The sequence below is a fragment of the Pleurodeles waltl genome, chromosome 10 (assembly GCF_031143425.1).
Source record: "Pleurodeles waltl isolate 20211129_DDA chromosome 10, aPleWal1.hap1.20221129, whole genome shotgun sequence".
NCBI classification, from domain to species: Eukaryota; Metazoa; Chordata; class Amphibia; order Caudata; family Salamandridae; genus Pleurodeles; species Pleurodeles waltl.
The window spans coordinates 317,419,222-317,440,101 of record NC_090449.1 but is presented as its reverse complement, the minus strand read 5'-3'; the positions used below and the strand labels follow the sequence as shown (position 1 = coordinate 317,440,101).

Genomic DNA, 20,880 nt, shown 5'->3' with positions numbered 1-20,880 from the left:
CAAGCACATTCATCAGAAGCCCAGTGCATGATACTGGCACTGCCCACCCCAGTTTCCTGTAAAATGGGGGAAATAAGATAAAAAGCCTGTAACTGTTTTCTGTTGCCAATGCTCCCATCTCAAGAGGACATCATGATGGGTGCAAAACACTCCAGTAATTCTCTAAATTAAACTGTACTCATCCGTAAGCTTGATATGCAGTGAAAGGACCCTAACATGGCACTTATTTTCCTGTCCCTGGCACTGTGTTCTTGCTGTAAGATAGTGCGAACACTCAACAACTGAACATAAAATAAATACTCCTGACTCGAATTATGACTTAGGTCAATAGCTGCTGGTGTAGTGAAGAACTGTTGGTAAAAAAGAGACGATGGATCCAACTTGAGGTTTGAGAGAGCTGGGCTAGCGGCAGGTATTGTATTGTGTTGTACTGTATGGTAGCTATTAAATTAAAACATAAGTTATGGCACTTTAATAGTTTGCCTATCGAGTCAGTTTTTATAAGCTTCAATAACCCATTATGGGGCCAGTTCTCAGCTAGACGGTGCTGCAGGGATGCTAAGTTACAGAGTCTAGAATCACTGATTGCGGACAGAAGTTGCATGTCTGCTCCATGCAATTATGAGTTATTGTCCACAGAATGCAGAATAACCATGCAGACCCAGAATTACTAGAGACTTTGCTGCATGTGCATTTCCAATTGTGTCGACAATCTGTTTCCACTTATCACCTGCCAACAGCAGGTAAAATCGGGTCTGGTGTTCCCACTCCTGACAATCAAGGTTGCAAGAACATCAGTGCACCTCTGATGAGGCAGAGCGTTACTTCACCCAGATATACTGCTCAACCCGACTTGTAATCTGGCCCAAGGTCTTTGCCTTCTCTCATTCATAGACTAACCTAAACTTTCAGAATGTATTGAGTAGAAGAGGGAGCCAATGACTATCATCTGCCTTTCCAGAACTGTTCAAATGGTTCCTTCTATTTAACTCATACTTTGTTCTATATGGTATCAAACCAGAGAAGACTGTATTTTGGCCATTTGATGTTTGTGTACAAGATGGTACAATGTACAACATTAAGACCTACTCTTCTGCTATGCCTTCACATGCAGCATTACGTCAGATAAGACATTTTAAACAACAGAACCCTGACAACCTACTAGTGGTTCATGTCCTGGGCTAACTGTTCCTCATAGAATCAATAGACATTTTGTGAGAATGAGTATGCGAATATTCTTTCTTAACTTGAGGCAGTGACTCAACACGTGGAGTGTAGAGGATCAGTGGAAAAGCGTCTTATTCACATTGGACTATTTCCAAATCCACTAGCAGGGCCTCTGTTTATTGAGGCGGTGAGCTGTTGCGTGGACGCTTAGCAGGGAAAACTGTGACAAAGAAAAGACATGTGATGATTACCTTAGTGAACCAGAGGAAGTCCTGCATGAGAAGGCAGGAGTACGAGTCATCTATTTCCACCACTGGAATCTGATCCTCAGGCGTTACTAGAATGTTGTCATCTTTATAGAATATGGAGGTCAAATAGAGTCCTCTGAAACAGCAGAGAAAAAAATACAACAATCAAAACATTTCAACCAACTGAAAGTGATGAGGAAAAAGGTCTGTTTCTGAAAGTCAATCTTGAGGACTTAGTGTAAAAGTCTAGAATCGGAGACAAAAGACTCTTGCATTGATGGCTTTTAGAGAATACTTTGGGGCATATTTTAAAAGCCCCTTGTGCCACATTTGCATCATTTTTTTATGCAAATGTGGCGTTAAGGTGGCATTTCCCTGTACCATATTTACAAAGTAGCACAATGCTTCCATTGCACCACTTTGTAAACTCTTGTGCCACATTATGCCTATGCCCGTCATAATGTAAGCAGGGGGGGAGCGTTCCGGCGCTAGAAGGCCCGAAAAAATGGCACAGTGAAACTTAACAGATTTCACTGCACCATTTTTTCCATCATTTTTAACAGCTGCTCAGGGCAGGTGTTAAAATGATGCACCCATTAAAATCAATGGGCCTCCTTCACTTTGCTACACTAGCATAACATTTTTGACGCTAGTGTAGCAAAGCGACACAATAACGTCAAAAATGTTGACGCTATTCTTCTAACGACCGCCATGGTACACTGTATTTTAAATACGGCACAACCATGGTGTCGTTAGGTGCCGGTAGGGGGTGGTGCAGATAAAGTGGTCCATTGTGTGGTGCTGCATTAGTATTTGTCAGAAATACAGGTGCAATCCGCACCCAAAACTTCAGCTGAAGTTTCTCAGAAGGGTGTCATTAATTTCCATGCCTGTACTTATCAGTAAGCCATCCTAATGTTTGTAGGTGTAAGTACTTACAAGATTATATTTTTGAGAGCGGATGACGTCTGAAGATGACACCGCAATCAAATCTGTAAAAGTTGCATTCTGGGCACAGACAGTGGAGGAGGGGACCTGAGAGATTTTCCAAAGTCAGGGCGTAGCTTCATGGGAGGTGTGTGTGGTGTCACACCCCTAATAAATCTATTCGGAGGTTGGTGTTCTGGTCCTTGGATTCGCTGTGAGTTCTGCTTGTGTCTCAGTTGTGTTTCAGTTGGAAAGAGCAATGCTGCCAGCTTAATCGTTTGCCCTCTTAACCATTAATGTTTCCGTTTACCCAGCCCTTATCATACATTACCAGGCACAAATTAATACATGGTAGCTACGTAACCCATTGCTGTGTATGTCAGCCTTTTTTGTGGAGCAAAGACGTTGTTATCATTTGTTTTTTTTTAAACCAGCTAATTGGAAGAAGATTCAAAGATCTGGGGAAATCTGGGACTCCGATCCCCTGAATGTCATTGACCGAGAAACACCTCGGGCGCCAGGTTAAGATTACCTGCCAGGCTGTGCGTTCTGTGGAAGGTTGTTAGTTAATGGGACCATTTTTTGTTAGCTTTTTCTGTACATAAAAATGACATAGTGCTAAAACATTGCAAAAATTTGTCATTGTCAGAACAGTGAAGGGGAGGTTGAAAATAAGAACACCGAGAGTCAAAATATCGACCGCCAAAATATTGTGAGTTAAGCATATATAAGTACAGATTTAGTAGACATTTTCAAGGTACATATATGGGAGGATAAGAATAGTAAATCTGTACTTAAATATCTTGGTAGTCAATATCTTGGTTGTGATATTTTTGCAGCACAATATTACAAACTCAGTACTCTGGTAGAGCCCCTGAAGGAGTTCAGTGTAAACGTCGACAGCAAAGACAGACTGTGACTACCCCATCTCAACCCAATCTTCATTCCTCATGTGGTGTATGCAGGAAAAAGAGAGCCTAAATTCTTCTTTCAGAGTAATAACAGTTGCAGGAGATCTAAAGGTTTCTAAACGTAGACAGTATCAGAAGCGAATGCAGTTAAAGACAAAACACAGGTATTCTGCTCAGTGGTTTCGTTGACGGCTTTTTCCTACCTTTTGAGGCCTTTCAGAAATTTGCTGCTGGGATGAAAGAGATGCTTCAGGCTCTTGGACACCGAATGCTTTCTACTCTGTGGTTGATTCTTAAACGGTTCTGAGAAAACGAATGAGGGGAAAGAAAACATGATACAGCACAAAAAAGACAGCCTTAGAGCTCAAGTTCGCGGACAGCAGAGGATGCATCAAATTCAAAGCTATGACCAGTTCCATTGCTTTCAAGGCTCACAGAAGTGCAAAAAAGGACAATATAACTCTTCATAGACTAAAGCGTTGGATCACAATATTTTATGAATAGAGCCAGAAGCTGTAAGCTACATATTTTACAGTGGCCTTCACGCCACACCTTCTGGACTTACCATGACACACACACTGCTGGTGTGCTGCCTTCACCTGAGATAGAAGGTGATCTAATGCCTCAGCTTGTCCTCTTCGGCGTGGAGCTCTCCCATCATATTCCCGCCAATCTGGGCATGAGGTGAGGGACACAAAAGATCAAAGACACTTTTTAAAAGGATGTACAACTGTTTTTGCGTCCATCAGTATATATACTTTTCGCATCATTAAATTCTTAATATGCAGCAATCCATTTGATCTTTTATTTAAAAAACTCTTGAGTGAGAAATTCAGTTTCCGATTTTGGCACGTCCTTTACTGAGCTATATGGTTCATACGCACATTTTCTGTTTTAGGTCTCACCTGCTAGCCAGCGCATGCACGGTCTGTTGCGAGACATATTATCGGTTTTCCCATATTCAGTTACTTATTTAGGGGAAGCGTTAAGAATATCCGCTTCACCAAAAAAACTTTACAAGAGATTGTGAAAAATAATGTCATATTGTAACCAGGAGAATACGTGTTTTCCTGTTACGAGGGAGTTTTCTTGGCCATTTTACCAGGCTACTGCAGCCTCTCATGGACTGCTACAGTTAAGCCCCAGAACTCCAGTATATATATATATATATATATATATATATATATATATATATATATATATATATATATATACACATATAGCTAGCATTAAGTCATTAAGCCCCAGAATTCCGATATATATATATATATATATATATATAGATATATATACACATGTAGCACCAAGTCATACCGGGGTTCTGGGGCTTAACTGTAGCGGTCCATGTCAGGCTCTGGTAGCCCCGTTAAATGTCCAAGAACACTGTGGCATTAGATTAGAAGTGAATATCATGTCGGCATAGGTAATTATGTTTTGATTCATAACCAAAACATAATCACCATAATGTTTTAAGCATGCTTTTCTTACAGGACAGTTACATTTTTCTTGAAGCATTGTTTATTTTGGAATTTACATATTGGCAAATGTGAAAATTTATGTTACACAGATTGGGTCATCTACAAGTGTATACTTATATTCAGTATCAGTATTAAGGACTATAGCAAAGTTGCAACATGGTGGCCATGGCTGACAAGAATGTGGGATTAATGAACAGTTTGAGTCTGTTGTTTATGTGCACTGTTTGTTTAAATGGTCTTTGGTATTTTCCAAACCCTACTGTGATCAAGGCTAAGGCTGAAATTCATTGGATGAGGAGACACAAGCTGAAATGCACACCTTTGTGTTTTGTAACCAGGAGAGTCCGTGTCTTTCTGTTACTGGGGGAGTCTTCTTGGACACACACTCACACATATACATATATATTCACACACACACACACACACACACGCTCACACACACATATAAATATATATAATAATAGTTAATTACAATAATTTATGGGGGCGTGGCCGGCGGCGGATGGAGCCGCACCCTTAGAGAGGAGCTCCGGGAGAGCGAGTGGGGCCCGGCTCGCTGAAAACCCTTGAGCGGCATCCTAGAATGCTCACAACAGGCTGGGGACCCATCGGAATGTGGTAGGACCACACGTACTTAACTTCCGTCCTGATTACACAACAGGAACGTCCCGAAATTAAAGTGTTTTCACCCGCGGCCGCCCAAAACAAAATGGCGACCGAGCGATTTCCCCAGTGCCTCGCGCCGAGGGAATGAGATGCCCGCGACTTGAGCTGAGTGACCTCTGCAGGGAAGGGAAGCCCTGGAACCGATGCGACCAGCCGACGACGGGGTCGGAGAGCCGGTGAGTGGGGGAGTGTCCGGACTGGAGTGGACCGTGGCTCTCACCCGGTTGCGACCTGAGGACCGTGCCTGCCGGCCTGGATGCCCCCGAGGCGCCTAAAGGCGCGTTAGAGACCACCGAGTGGGGGTTGACCCTTGAGCCCCCACTCGGCAATACTGTGGGAGTGCATCCTCCGTCTGGGGCCGGCTCGAGGGCGCCCTGGATGCCCTGTGCCGTGGTCCGGGGAGAGAGCAGGGCGCTCACGGCCCGGGGCCGCCGGGCGGCGTGGAGAAGCGGGAGCGGCCTGGGCGCCGGCCCCCCGCGCTGACATCAGGCCCCTGTGAGGAAAACCTCTTCGAGTTTGCGGCACATGACGGAGAACAACAGAGAGCATTGAGTGCCCTGGAGCTCCCCGTATTAACGACGACTGTCTGGGCTGCGGCGTGGGGTGGAGCTGGGGCTCCCCCGGGCTAAAAGGTAGAATACTATGGAAGGCTTCTTGCTATAAAACGGAACGGGACGGGCACTCGAACCATCAGAGAAAGCACAAGTTGACCTGGCCACATCGAGCAGAACAAATCAAATTTGGAATCCCTAAGACTAGAAGGGGAGCGGAGCCATCACACCTCCTCTTTGAATAGTCCAGACAGACTTAGAAATCCCCCCCTGGCCCGATCTCCTTCTTCATCACACCTGGGTGTGCGGAATCCTAGCCACAAACAAGGCACCCAACCCCCAGTGAGAGAACAGTGAGCAGTGGCGACGCTGGACGGGGGGGTCACCCACCGGAGCGAGCAAAACATCTCCTCACTTAATAAGACATCCGACTTAAAATGGGGAAGCCCAAAAGACGGGAAGATCAGGGCCTGGAAGAGGGTACAACCACAAAATCCACCAACCACCCCATAAAACCATCCTCCTCAGAAGACAAGTCGCAACAGGAGACTACTCTGGACACAGTCCTCCTGGCCATTAAAGACTCTCGGGAAGCGCTGGAGAAGAAAATAGATAACATAGCAACGGACCTTACAATACTGCGAGATGAACACCGCAAATTAAAAGACAGGGTAGGAACAAACGAAAAAACCCTTTCAGCAACGACTTCCGCTCAACAAGCAACAACCAGAGCTCATGGATCTCTCCACGCGCATTACAGCCCTGGAAACTAGAGCAGAAGACGCAGAGAACCACGCACGCAGGAGTAACCTACGATTAGTTGGAATCCCAGAAAGAACAGAATCATCCGCAGACAACATAGAAGCCTTTCTAGAAAACTGGATCAAATCCACTGTAGCCAAGGAAGGCCTCTCAGCATTCTTCGCCATAGAAAGAGCCCACAGAGTACCCAACAGAATGCCTCCACCCGGAGCCAGACCCCACCCAATTATAGCAAAGTTGTTGCATTACAGAGACAGAGACTACATTTTATCGCAAACATGCCAGCTTGGAGAAATAATATGCAATAACCAAAGGATTATGATCTTCCCAGATTTCTCCAAGGAAACGCAAGCACAAAGGGCCGCCTTTATCGACTCTAAGCGAGCACTTCGCGAATGTGGTATAAAATATTCTATGCTCTTCCCAGCTAAACTCCGGGTGGAATACGATGGCAAAACACATTTTTTCACATCGCCACAGCTAAAAAAAGACTGGATGGAATCCCTAAACATACCCAACCCCCCCCCCCCCCAGAACTCCACACAAGCCAGACAAGAAACGCAACAAGGCCACCAATCGAACCTCGGAAGCGGCACCACCAAGACTCCAATCACTTCGGGAAATGAGAAATGCAGTGGAGACGGCAGTAGCCTTGAGTGGTGGAACCAGCCCCAGACCCCGAACCCCGGTCAACATCTCCGACCCCGAGTCGGACTGTGGAAGCTCGTCGACATCCTCGCGCGACACTATCACCAGCCTGCCCAAAATAACCCCAGGAACTGCAGAGGAGATCATCTAGTAGTGGTAATGGTGGAATAATCTTAGTAAGAGTACCATCATAGACTCAACCAACTTACCTAGGATAATAAGCAAGAAGCCTCTTAAGCCAACCGAAAATATTTGCCACTCGAACACACACAACTGGAAGCAATGCATCGTTCAGCCGGGCCCCGGGAGCTGCTCGGAGCTGGGGTTCTCAGCCTCCGACACGCCACCTACCTATAGGACTACAAACTTAGATTGTTTTACGGTTTGGACGGGGAAATTTTGGTCACCGGTCCTGGGGAAGGGGAGTTGGGGGTTAAATTAGTTCATATAGTAAGGGGGGTTAACACAGCACTAATCACTAATGAATCAAACAATTCTCATCCTAGTTCCATTAATAATATTCATAGCAGAAAACGTAGCTGCAGGGCTATAACCACGCACAATCATCAATTTAAAATCTATAGATTATGACCGCAACCTACAAAATGATAACATGGAACGTCCGAGGCCTAAATAACATGTCCAAACGGTATAAAGTATACAATTATCTCAAGTGTAGGGGAGCACACATAGCCCTGTTACAGGAAACACATCTGTTAGAACAAGAAGTCACAGCACTAAAAAAAAGATGGAGAGGACAAATATTCGCTACCACCTACTCAGCATTCGCCAGGGGAGTACTAATATGGATACGGCCGGGTGTACCCTTTCAGGCACTACCAACATCCACAGACAAAGAGGGGAGATACGTGGTAGTCAGGGGCAGACTAGACAGGAGAGTAGTGTCAATTGGCGGCCTGTACGCACCGAACCTAGACCAAAGAAAATACTTCGACAAACTATCCAGAGAATTAGGCCCGATCCTTGCAGGTCCGAAAATTCTCGGAGGAGACTTTAACTGCATAACCAACGTGCACCTAGATAGATCACATCCGCCATTACTGCACTCACAAACCACAAAAACTGCCAAAGCCTTTACAGAGTGGCAACAACACTGGCAAATAGGGGACTGCTGGAGACGGCTTAACCCACTCAGTAGAGACTACTCCTTCTACTCGATAACACATGACCTACATGTTAGGCTAGACACCGTCTTGGTATCCCACGAATTACAACAACTAGTAGTAGCAGCTGAGTATTTGAGCCGAACTATATCGGACCATAACCCCCTAATGGTATCACTAGCATGGAGGGGAGATAGATCTTCAATTCCCACCTGGCGACTGAGGACAGAAGCACTAGAAGATGAAGCATTTAAACTTACTATACATAAAAGCATTGAGGAATTATTTACTATTAACACAGAGACAGCATCCTCCAGAGCTCTTGAATGGGAATCCTTCAAAATAGTAACCAGGGGTAAATGTATTGGCGAGTGCTATTGGGTCCGAAAATCAATCGAAAATTAATTTAAAAAACACAAAGACTCCCTCAGAGACATAGAACGCGAGATCCCAACTCACCCTGATCTGACCGCCCACATGTTGGAAACTAAAGCTAAAATAACTGAGGCAAATACTAGACTATCCCGGTTCGACTACAAGCAGTGCCTAAATCAAAAGCATACAGAAGGTGACAAAGCAGGCGCCCTGCTAGCAACAGACCACCATAGTCGAGATCAAGACACAACCAGGTGATAGAGTGTATGGGCAAAGGGAGATCAACACGAGTTTCTTTGAATACTACTCAATTCTAAAAGCCCCACCCTCGGACACTATTAGCAGTGAGCAAATCCAGGAATTAGAGTCCCTTGCCCTCCCCACGCTGAGTGCTGAGGAAAGACTCTCTCTAGTCGCCCAAATAACTATAGCAGAAATTAAAATAGCAATACAAGGCATGGCAAGGGGCAAAGTCCCCCAGATGGCCTCCCTATGGAGTTCTATTCACTGTATCAGGACCTACTTGCACCAAGACTCTGTGCAATATACACAGAAGCATGGTGCACCAACAAACTACCCCAATCAACCAAAGAGGCTATAATGATTCCACTTCTTAAGCCCGATAAACCACCCTTGAACGTCCGATCCTACCGCCCCCTATCCATGTTGAATCTAGATTATAAAATATTAAGCCGGATACTAGCAAACAGACTTTTGCCCCTCATGCCATCACTGATACACCAAGACCAATCGGGGTTTATCCCACAACGTAGCAAAGCACAAAACATCAGACGCTTAATATTATTACTACAGAACTTGCCCCCAGCAATATCCCAAGCAGCGATAGTCTCCGTAGATGTAGAAAAGGCATTTGATAGCCTAAGATGGGACTACCTTGAACAGGTCATGTTAAAACTGGGACTGGGCGAGGGATTCCCACGATGGACAAAGCTATTGTACTCTAACCCCACGGCGAGGGTGCGCACGGGCAACACCATTCCCAACTCCTTCCCTATAGGTAGAGGAACTAGACAGGGCTGCCCACTATCTCCCCTCCTGTTCGCTATAGCAGTAGAGCCCCTGGCACAAATGGCACAATCCAAAAAGTGCTATGAGGGCATTTTAACCAATAATTGGACGCACCATATAGCACTATATGCAGATGATATGTTATTATTCCTCAAAGACCTGAACACAGACCTACCTGGAGCAATAAATATGCTAGAAAATTTTGGCAGGTCCTCTGGCCTCCGAATTAACTGGAGAAAATCCACCATCTTTCCATTAACTAGAAACACTAGGGAACCTACAGACACTAGGGGTCTACCCTGGTCCCCGAGCACATTCAAATACCTGGGGGTAAATATTTACCACACAGTAGAAGACCTATTAGAGGGTAATATACATAGGGCAATTAGGGGAATTAAGGCAAATATGCTCTTTTGGAGCACACTACCACTGACTGTCTTTGGGAGAGTTGCCTTGCTCAAAATGATATCACTACCCAGGCTACTTTACTACTTTTCCACTATCCCACTAGTGATCCCGAAGAAAGTATTAAAAAACATCGACTCCCTGATTGTAAATTTCATATGGGGTCCGAACAGGCACAGAATCGCTCTTAGCACCCTCCGAAGACCCACTTCGGAGGGAGGTTTAGCCGCACCAGACATGGAGATTTATTACTGGGCAGGGCAGCTACAATGGCTGGCCAAATTAATAATCGAACCCCCAAGCACAAAGGACCTACAAGTTCCTCTGAACTGCCCCCTAGAAAATATTGCAAACATAGTGCTGAACCCTAAGAAACCTAAACAACAGCTCCCGTTGGAGTGGGAAGCATCAAGATACTGCTGGGAACAATTTCTGAGACGCACTCGCATAAAATCTCCATACACTCCCGAGATCCCCCTGATAGCCTTAAACCTCATCCCAAAGGGACACATTACAACGAACACTAACAAACTGATAACATATAACATTACGAAACTAGGTGATTTGTTTAATAATGGCAAGCTCTGCTCTTACGCAGAGCTACAAGAACAGTTTAATCACCCCCCTGGTCTATTCCTTACCCACAACACCTTAGTTAACACTATCCAGAAACTATGGGGAACAAAATCGAACGAACCAAACACACATAAAGGATGTCAGTTCCTCTGCTCGATGGGAGACCAAAAAGGAATAGTCTCAGGAATATACAGATCTCTGCAGAGCGACTTCTGTGCACCATTGAATAAACTCAGAACCAAATGGCAAACAGACTTAGACATTACACTAGAGGACACTCAATGGTCTAGAATCACCTCCCATGTTTACCCAGTATCCAGGAATGCAAGATTCAAACTAATAAACCTATATATCTACCACTGGGCATATCTAACTCCATAAATGATAACCAAATTCTATAACTCGAACAACTCTAAATGCCCCCGATGTGCAGCACTTACAGCTGACCTAGTTCATATGCTATGGAACTGCCTGAGAATCCACATATATTGGTCAGAAGTATTCAGGAAAATATCGGGTTGCACAGAAAAAACACTACCACCCACCCCAATAGTAGCAATACTGGGGGACTTCCCGCGCCCCCCAACTCAAAAACTCAACAATAGGTTTACAGACTTGGCGCTAATACTAGCAAGGAGAGAAATAACGGCACACTGGAAGGACCCGACTGGTCCCCAAGTAAATAGGTGGCAAACGGAACTAGAGAAATGGGCCGGAACTGAAAGCTTGGCGCTGCTGAAAGAAGCATTATAGGGGCAAAGATCTAGAGATGACGCCAATCACTGGGACTCCCTGCTAGACAATCTAAAGACTATGAACGCTCCCACAATAGAGGATAACAACTACGACTAGGAACCAAAAACTGAATAGATAACCATACCTGCAACACTTCAACATCATGGAACACTGACAAGGCTACTAACAGCAGAGAATTGTTATAACAAGTATCATTGCTGATGAATAAAGTGCTAATTGGGGGAGGGAGGCTAGAACTGAGAGTTGGGGCTAACTCAGTACATGTATTGTTACAAAATATAAGCCTATGTTGAAAGCAATAAAAAGCATTTAAAAAAATATATATTACAATAATTTATTGAAAATGGCATTCATCAGTATATAGCAAACCAAAGTCTGATTTATTTAACAGACGACTCATATAACAAATTCTGTTTTATTAAACAGCAGACTCATATATTAAAGGGTCAACAACAAATACACTATCCCGCTGACAAATGTAGTTCACCAATAAATGGTTGTAGTCCCAAAAGGTGATCCTGTGAGAGGCTAAGGGGCCACCCTACTTCTCTATTCTCCCTGTTACAGGAATTGCTTGTGTAGCAGCTTATAATTTCTTAGAATTACAAGTCGTATTGGTCAATTTGTTGACGTTTTGGTTCCCAATTGGCTAACGCGAACATGAGAACATGAGACCATCTTCAGGATAAAGTGTTGAATATTATATAAAAACGGAAGGCCCTTTAATAGCAAGAGGACACTGGGCAAAAAGTCCAACAACAGGACCTTTGTTCTCAACCAACTTAAATCCAAATGAGGAAGGGACAGAACATTCTAAAAGGGGTAACTAAGAAGCAAGTGTTGAATGACTATGGCCCTCATTACGAGCCTGGCGGTCTGTGACCGCCAGGCTCGCGGTTGGCGGGAGCACCGCCGACAGCCCGGCGGTGCCCCGCAGGGCATTCTGACCGCGGCGCTTTGGCCGCGGTCAGTGCAGGAAAACCGGCGGTCTCCCGCCGGTTTTCCGCTGCCCGTTGGAATCCTCCAAGGCGGCACAGCTTGCTGCGCCGCCGAGGGGATTCCGACCCCCCCTACCGCCATCCAGTTCCCGGCGGTCCGCCCGCCGGGAACCGGATGGCGGTAGGGGGGGTCGCGGGGCCCCTGGGGGCCCCTGCAGTGCCCATGCCACTGGCATGGGCACTGCAGGGGCCCCCGTAAGAGGGCCCCTAAATGTATTTCACTGTCTGCTGCGCAGACAGTGAAATACGCGACGGGTGCAGTAGCACCCGTCGCACAGCTTCCACTCCGCCGGCTCGATTCCGAGCCGGCTTCATCGTGGAAGCCTCTTTCCCGCTGGGCTGGCGGGCGGCCTGAAGGCGGCCGCCCGCCAGCCCAGCGGGAATGTCAGAATTACCGCTGCGGTCTTTCGACCGCGGAACGGTAACCTGACGGCGGGACTTTGGCGGGCGGCCTCCGCCGCCCGCCAAGGTCAGAATGAGGGCCAATATCACTTAAATTTCACCCATGTGTAACTAATCAACACGGGCACCATGCATCAAATGTAGTACTCAACTTTATGGCTTTTCTTCTCTGTTCTGTGCAGGAGCAATGTTTTTTCCCATAGGTTTTCTTGTATTTTGTTTGTGATGTTGCTTAACCATAGTCATACTCACTTGATGGGACAGCGAAGGCTGGCGCTGACACTTGTGGTGGTCCCCAGCCTTTCATGTTGTATGCTGAGACCTGGACATAGTATGCTGTTCCCTGTAATGAGAGATATGTATCAAAAGAGAGACAAGCATAAAGAAAGGTATTAGACCATTTGAGATGATTAGCTGTGATAGTGTCATGGGCTCATAGTAAAGGCTGGAGGCTGGCAGTCGGACTTTCCCTCCTGCAAGTTTCTGAAATTCTGCCAGAAAGGAGAATTCCTGTGAGAGAATCATGACTTTGGCTGCCAATAAACAGCATCCTGATGCATATGAAAGTGGGTGCCAACAAACTGCATCCAGATGCATATGACACCCGCTGCCAGCAAACAGCATCCAGATGGAGCATGCCACCATTCTCTGGCACCTTCTATGCGGCTGAGAGGGAAATCCCAGACTCTTGTGGCTGGTACAATCCCACGGGTGCTCTGTGTAAGAACAGTTGCCAGTGTGAAATAAAGAAGCTTCATTTTCATTTTGTTTAAAAAAGATATGCTCTAGTGTATAACATTTTCCTACTGCTTTTCTATAATTGGGTGTTCAGCAAGCATCAAAATGTACCAGCATGTGAAAGATCTGTGCTTCTTCTAATCAACAGCAGTGTTACACTAATAAGAACCATAGCCTTGTGTATAGAAGCCGACATTGATCCATTTTCTGTGCAGTGAGTGATGTATTCATGGTTCGCCATAGCTCATAGTCAGTATGCACACATCAACTGACTGCAGCAATGTGAACTCCAAGGTTTCCCTCACCTCTCATCATTCCTATGTTTCCAGATGTGCTGTTTTTTAAGACTGTTTGATGGTTTCAGTTGAAAACAAGCAAAGCCAATATACCGGATGTTGCCTGCCAGCCTTTTTGCTTTGTCATGCTTGTTTTGTTTTGTCATGATTTTTTGCAATACGTTATTACTGAGGCCCTGTCAGTGTTAAAAAAGAATTGGTGAAAAGCAAAACTTTTATTTGCTCTAAAAAAAAGAACACATTGTTATAGTAGCCTCTAGCACTGAGTGAAACTGCTCTGTGTGTGGATGTGCTCTTTGTGAAAGAGCACAATGATGTGACTCACAGTGAAATTTACCAATGGCCAGCAGCAGCCCATTCTTAAGAGTGGAGGGACCACCCCTCCCACCTTTTTTCCAACATAAAGAGTGTCTGTCAGGCTGAGGAAAGGTCAACCTGACAGACATTCTTTATGTTGAGGTCACAAAGCCAGGTGCCGTACATGTGCTAAATGTTCACGTGTCTGGCTGCCTGAGCTGAACTTTGCAGGGCTGGAGATGTCACTGCCCGTGCGGGCAGTGATCCCTTCAGCCTTATAAAGCACTTGGATGACCTCACTTTAAAAACGAGGAGGAGAATCATTGATGGCCTCGGATATGGGAGCTTCAGTTTCAGGCCCTGAAATGCCAAGGGCCAAGTAACTATCATGAACACTTCGTCACAGGATGGGGTCAGCAAATCTGTGACAAGGTAGGGACTGCCGCCTCCACTCATTGGCTGACCTGTGCCCTCCTATGTCCAACTATGGGGGTAGGAAGTGTGAGGGGAGTGGGGGATTTATCCCCCACTCCAGATTTTGGAGTAGGGGGGACATGGGAGACAAGAGTGGGGGGGGGCAAGAGGACAAAAGAATTTCCCCTCTCACTTCTATGATTTGAAGGGCCATTAGCACTCAAAAGTGCTAGTTAAAGGGCCCTGCACTTGAACTACTGACCTGACTCCAGTTATCAGTGACCAATCTGATGTTCACAGAATGAAGGTGAGTTAGGAAGCCACCTTCACCCTCTGCCCTTTTGTTTGTGATGTTTACAGCTGCCCACATTAGGCACCTGTGAGAACAAAGAGAGAGAGGAGGAGAAAACAGTGTTTGTTAATCGCTGTCTGCATCCTGCCATTCTGAGCACTACTCCCCACCTGCCGCCTTGAAGGCGAGCTCTACAGGACAATGAGGAAGATCTATAGCGGGAACAGAGTCCCACTCAGCCTCACACCTGAAGGCTAGAAAGGAGACTGTGAAATACAGTGTTTGGGTTTGCCTAGGATCACACCATTTGGTGAAACAGGGATGGCAAGATTGAGCCCAGATTTCACCTTTTCATACTATACAAATTAGCTACTAGAAGTGTATCTCTTTCTAACATTTATGCTTAATGTTTTTTATCTAAGTAATGAAGGGTTAGATTACAGCGCAGGTAAATGGGGAGAAGCCACGTTTAATTTTGGGCAGTTTTGCCTAGCGTTATTATTTATATTTTTGTTATCGTTACATACTTAAGTAGACTGAAGTATATTGAAGTATATTATCTTTACTGTTTTTAACATTCTCGTTTGACTTGTATTATCATTTTTTTTTTGTATTCAAGTTTTATGAGTACAGACAGACAAAACTGGCAAATAACAAAAAATAACAGTTATATATAGATACATTTGTGATAGTCAGGGCCACTGAAATTATGCGGCAGTACAGGAGCAAATTATGTGGCAGTGTTGACTAAATTATGCAGCAAGAAGAGGAACCTTATGCTGCATAATGCGACACATTTTGTGATACTATTTCATTGTTTTGTCATATTTGCACTTGTCAACACTCTCTGGGCTTAGGTTGCACCTCCTTAATGGCAGTTTAACACCTCAATATAGCAACAAGAAAAATAAAGGTTACCAGTCAACTTTTGAAAAAGGGCCTTCCCCTGTGCAGCAATGTGTGTCGCTGCGTTTTTAGCAACGTTTGAACCGTTTGAGCTACAAACAATTTTTGTTGTTTAAATCTGCAGATTATGCAGCAGACGATGGATCTGTGGCAAATCCATAATTATGCGAAAAACATTGCAGTGCACAATCACTTAATTTCAGTGGTCCTGGTGACAGCCGACCAAGGCATCAGCAATACAGTGTTTGTATCAATGCATTAGCATAAATCTGCACACATTTCACAATGTTACACGAAAATACATTGAGTTCAGTCCATGCCCATAAGAGAGTGTGTAAAAGGTCCTAAATAGCAAGATACAGTTTGACCTTTGCAGTTTCTAGAAGGCATAGTTATTCTAGCCTGTCAAATCTCCAAGTAGTGGCAGCATTTATTTCATGGGCATAGAATCTCTACTCTGATGTGAGGGAGGTCAGCGGTTCAACACCGTTGTCTTCAGCAGTGTGGAATAAAAACTGTAAATAGCAGACCTCAGGCATCTTTGGATCTCAAAGAAGTGAGTGGTAGTTCAGCACATATTTTAATCTGTGTTACAGAGGGCAAGATCTCTTAGCCAGTCTTCTGATGTGTATCGTAATTGATACATCATGAATATTCCATTTCACACATCGCCCCACCAAGTGATGTAAGGATGGCGGGCAGTGCACAGGTCCTGAAGATGGGGGTATTGAGGTTCAGTGGGCGGGTTCACCCAGCCTTGCATGAGGTTATAAATTTCAGTACACAGTTATTCATGTAATGGATAAAGTCCCCCCCTGCCGTACACTAAAAGGAAATTGCAAGTCACAGAGGAGTTCAATAACCATATAGAGGAATGAGGCAGAAGGCTTTGTTCATTATGTGAAAGCCTACCAGACCGCATAGCTGTCTGGTTTGCTAAAGCCATTTAGGGGACATTTGGAAAGCTTCTGTGGGAATGCATTGCTTACCATTGGCTTTGTAGTATGTAACTCACATTTGCTTGATTTCTGTTTGCTACCTGTATTCATTTTAGGGTGTCTAACTTGCGTGTGTCTCTGCTATAGAGCAACACCTTGTCTACTGTATCCTTCCACCAGGGTTCAATTTCTGTAAACAGGCTTTTAAGTCTTGTTCTTATCTTGTCAAACTTGCTGTGCATTTAAAGACCAAGGTCAAATGACAGGCTATGTCTACTGATGGAGCTTGGTGTTTATCTTTCTTTCTCTAGCTTCAAAGTGAGAGGATTTATATGACAATCATGCTAGCTACTGGGGGTGTGCTGGAGGAAGGCTGTAGGATGCATTTCTTTCTACCACACAACAAATTGTAATGTCTGTAAATTAAATGTGCAGATATTGAAGAATATAAGTGTGGTGGAAACAAATATTTTAATATGGTCAAAACAAATTAATACACTAGGTAATTACATTTTCACACATTAATATTTGTGCGCTGTATACTTTTATCAGTAAAACTGTATGTCTGTGCAAATGTCATGGTCATTTCCATTGAAGATGTGTTGTATGTAATGGCAGTGCGCTACCACACCATGCATACTCAACTTTACACCATTCCTCTCTACTCTGAACCACTCCATTCTACACCTCTCTACTCAACTCTGTACCACTCTTTACAAATGCACTGTACCCCATTCCAGTTTAGGCCACTCCACTCTGCTCTGCACCGCTTCACTCTACGCCACCACACTTCGCAACACTGCACTCTCTGCCAATATACTCTGCACTAAAGCACTCTATTCTGTAACACTCCACTTTACGCCAGTACACTCTATGCCAATCCACCCAATGTCACTCTAAACTACTCTGCATCACTACACTCTGCACCACTGTACTCTACACCAATCTACTCTACACCACTCTACTGTATGCCACTACATCGTACCCTGCACCACTCCACTCAATACCAATTCACACTACTCTTGACAGTCTACTCCACGCCACTACACACTATGCCACTCTTCTACACTCTGTGATACTCTGTGTCACTGCATTCTATGATACTGCAATCTACTGTGTACCACTCCACTCTACGCCACTCTACTATGCACCACTCTACACTATGCCACTGCAATCTACGCTATTCTACTCTAACCAATGCACACTACACCAGTGAACTCTTTGCCAATGCACTTTTAGACACTTTACTCAAAACCAATGCACTCTACGCCACTGCACTCTATGCCAATCTACTCTGCACCATGGCACATGTTCATATTTGAGCTAATTACTTTGTGAATGTAAATAACAATAAAACATAATTTCAAACTTGACATGCCGTCCTTTCTCCCTATTTCATGTCAATTCTATATGATTGTGTACATTTATCGGAGACTTCAGTACACAAAGAACCGGCGATTTGTATAGGGTCAATTGAAAAGACCCCAAGCCTGTCCCTGAGAACCGCCCCCCCACCACTCCCCTCCACCCCCCCAGAAATTTGTTGTCTCCTACTGGAATCTCAGAGGCTTCGCTCAAGAGACACTGCAGAAGGTAAATGTTAAGTTTTTATTTAATGTTTGGTGCGTGCGTGTATGTATGAATGTATGTGTATATGTGAGTGTTTGAAGTGGATGGGTGTGTGTATGTGCATGTATGCCTCTGAATGCAAAAGGTGTGAGCTGGTGTGCATATGTGTGTGTGTGTGGCCCCCATACGACCCCATTCTGTAATTACCAATCACCACTATCAATGGCTGAAATGGCCTGTCACTGTGGCCCATGCTGCATACTGTAATGGGTGGGGGGGTAAAAGTGTGAATGAAACACAAACAGAACAATGTAGAAGAGTCCTGGATGAAAGCGCCTGTAAATATATTATACACATAATTGTAGTAAAATCAAAAGGCATAGGCAAGCAACAAACCTAAAAAAGGGGCTGCAATGACGAGAGAAGCGTTTAGAGGCATAATGGTGCAAGGACAATCAAGACTGTTAGTCAAAGGTATACCAACGTGTGACACAGAGCACTGAGGTACGTTGCACGAGAGCGAAACAAACACACACGCGCACACACAACTACATAAGTAGGAAAAGACGTGGGATGGCAAATCTCTAGTCACCAAAGTGAGGCTGACGTGGAGAGGAGGTTAAGGATCAACAAGGTAACAAAGATCAGGTGAGATTCATTTAACATGCAAAAAAAAGGAAAAGAGCTGGGAGTCAGTGGATCACAAATGTTCTCTACCTTACCCAGCCTACACGATGTGCCAATCCCATAGTATGCTCAAGCACTAGGGGACGGCTGGCCTTCATGGCATGGGAGTGAGGGCTGGCTCCGAGCCCACCTTGAAAACCAGCCAAGAGTACGTGCCACAGTCGTGGGCTCTCAGCCCCGGCCCTAGTATTGGCACTCCACCCCTGTGGAAGAGCTTCGCGGCACAATGAAAGGCCGAGTGGGGATGAGGGGAGGGAGGAGGATGAGCCAGCTGTCAAGCAGTGCCGCCCAGAGTTCTCAGAAAGATAAAACTGCAGGGTGCCCCACCCCCGACCAGCCTGTGACCTTGTTCGCGGTGGGGTTGAGCCCTGGGAGATAGAAGAGAGGGCCGAGTGGAGTCAGTGCTCCCGGTCTGCAATTAGCTATGGAGCTGGTGAGAGGGTTTGATCTTTTCAGGTGGCGGGAGGCCAACTCCTGATTTATTGCAAGTGGGAAGACGAGGGCGGGGGCGGGGGACCACGGGGAGGATGAATCAGATTGTCAGTTGGAGAGACCTGCTTCCCGCGCTCGTGCTTGCCCTGATTCAGCCAGGAACATCTTGCATGCACAGGCCTCCCGCGTTAACTAGGAAGAACCTTGTCCCCAAAGGAATCTAAAATGGTCCAGTGGGAGTAAAGGAGGAGGGGGGGGGGCTTGAGGGGACTGAGTGAGAATCATTTGACATTTGCAGTCCATGAAGGAAAGGGGGTGGAGGGGCTGAATTAATTTTTCCCAGGCTACTGAGGTGCAGGCTGTTAGCCCATGCTGCCGGTGCCGACGCCATGTCTCTGGCCCAGCTGCTTCATGGTTGAGCACCGTGCCATTGCCGGTGCAGACACCGAGGCATGGGAGCAAGACATGCGCCTGTAACCCCGTACGCTTAACAAAGAAGAGCCAGGGGGAGCCAGTAAACAAACCTGGGCTCCCCCCCTCCCCCCCGGCTTCCACATTTACAACTCTGGACCTAGGGGCGGCCGCCGCCACCCAGCCTGGAGGAAGGTTGGGAGGGAAAGTGAATAGGAGGTGACAGGCAGGTGGAAGGGAGGCGCTCCATTTCGCTCTAAAAAGTGATGCTGGTACCATGTGTACCTAGTAAATGAATGTGCAAATAAAAGAAGGATAATGCGATTGTGCAGATAAATTGCGACAATTACTCCATCACAGTTGTTGCATTAGCCACTCTGATTTACATAAACTCTCTGTTTTTAAAACTGGCCTTTATATTCCACAGGGCGTTCGTGTATAATCTGTTATTCACTTAACTGTTTTGCATCCTCCCATTAGGTGACCTCATCATTTTACAGTTCGTAGCTAAAATGGCATTTCACTACAAAGTAGTATATACCCAAATTCAACACTTCATATTGGAAGTGACAATTATTTTTTACGAACACCTTTGAAGAACAACATAAACCTCTGTCATACCTTTGCCACATATCCTACCACTTTGTTAGAAGCTTGAGGCAAGAACCCTGAAGGTCTCTTGGTAGACAGAAGAAAAGAGGGGGGCCTTACTACAGTGTTGAGAGGTAGTACCCATGTCAGAAAACATACCACTGCAGTAGCAAAGACTATACCTACACCTGATATCTCAACACTTTCTTTACATGATAAAGCTTGGACATTACAGAAGCTATAAAGATGGATAAGCAACATAAATGTGCTATTAGTTCCAACAAAA

General features: G+C 45.2%; 1 protein-coding gene across 4 annotated transcripts in view; it reads right to left on the bottom strand.

The window, feature by feature from the left end:
• LOC138261506 (ankyrin repeat and fibronectin type-III domain-containing protein 1-like) overlaps positions 1-20,880 on the bottom strand; it is a 1,513,685-nt gene that overhangs the window by 205,830 nt on the left and 1,286,975 nt on the right. For all 4 annotated transcript variants that reach the window (XM_069210501.1, XM_069210504.1, XM_069210503.1 and 1 more), the window contains 4 exons: positions 13,276-13,366; positions 3,819-3,926; positions 3,457-3,556; positions 1,419-1,551 (listed from right to left, as the gene is read on the bottom strand). In XM_069210501.1, coding sequence (XP_069066602.1) covers positions 1,419-1,551; positions 3,457-3,556; positions 3,819-3,926; positions 13,276-13,366 — 432 coding nt within the window. The remainder of the gene's footprint in view (positions 1-1,418; positions 1,552-3,456; positions 3,557-3,818; positions 3,927-13,275; positions 13,367-20,880) is intronic.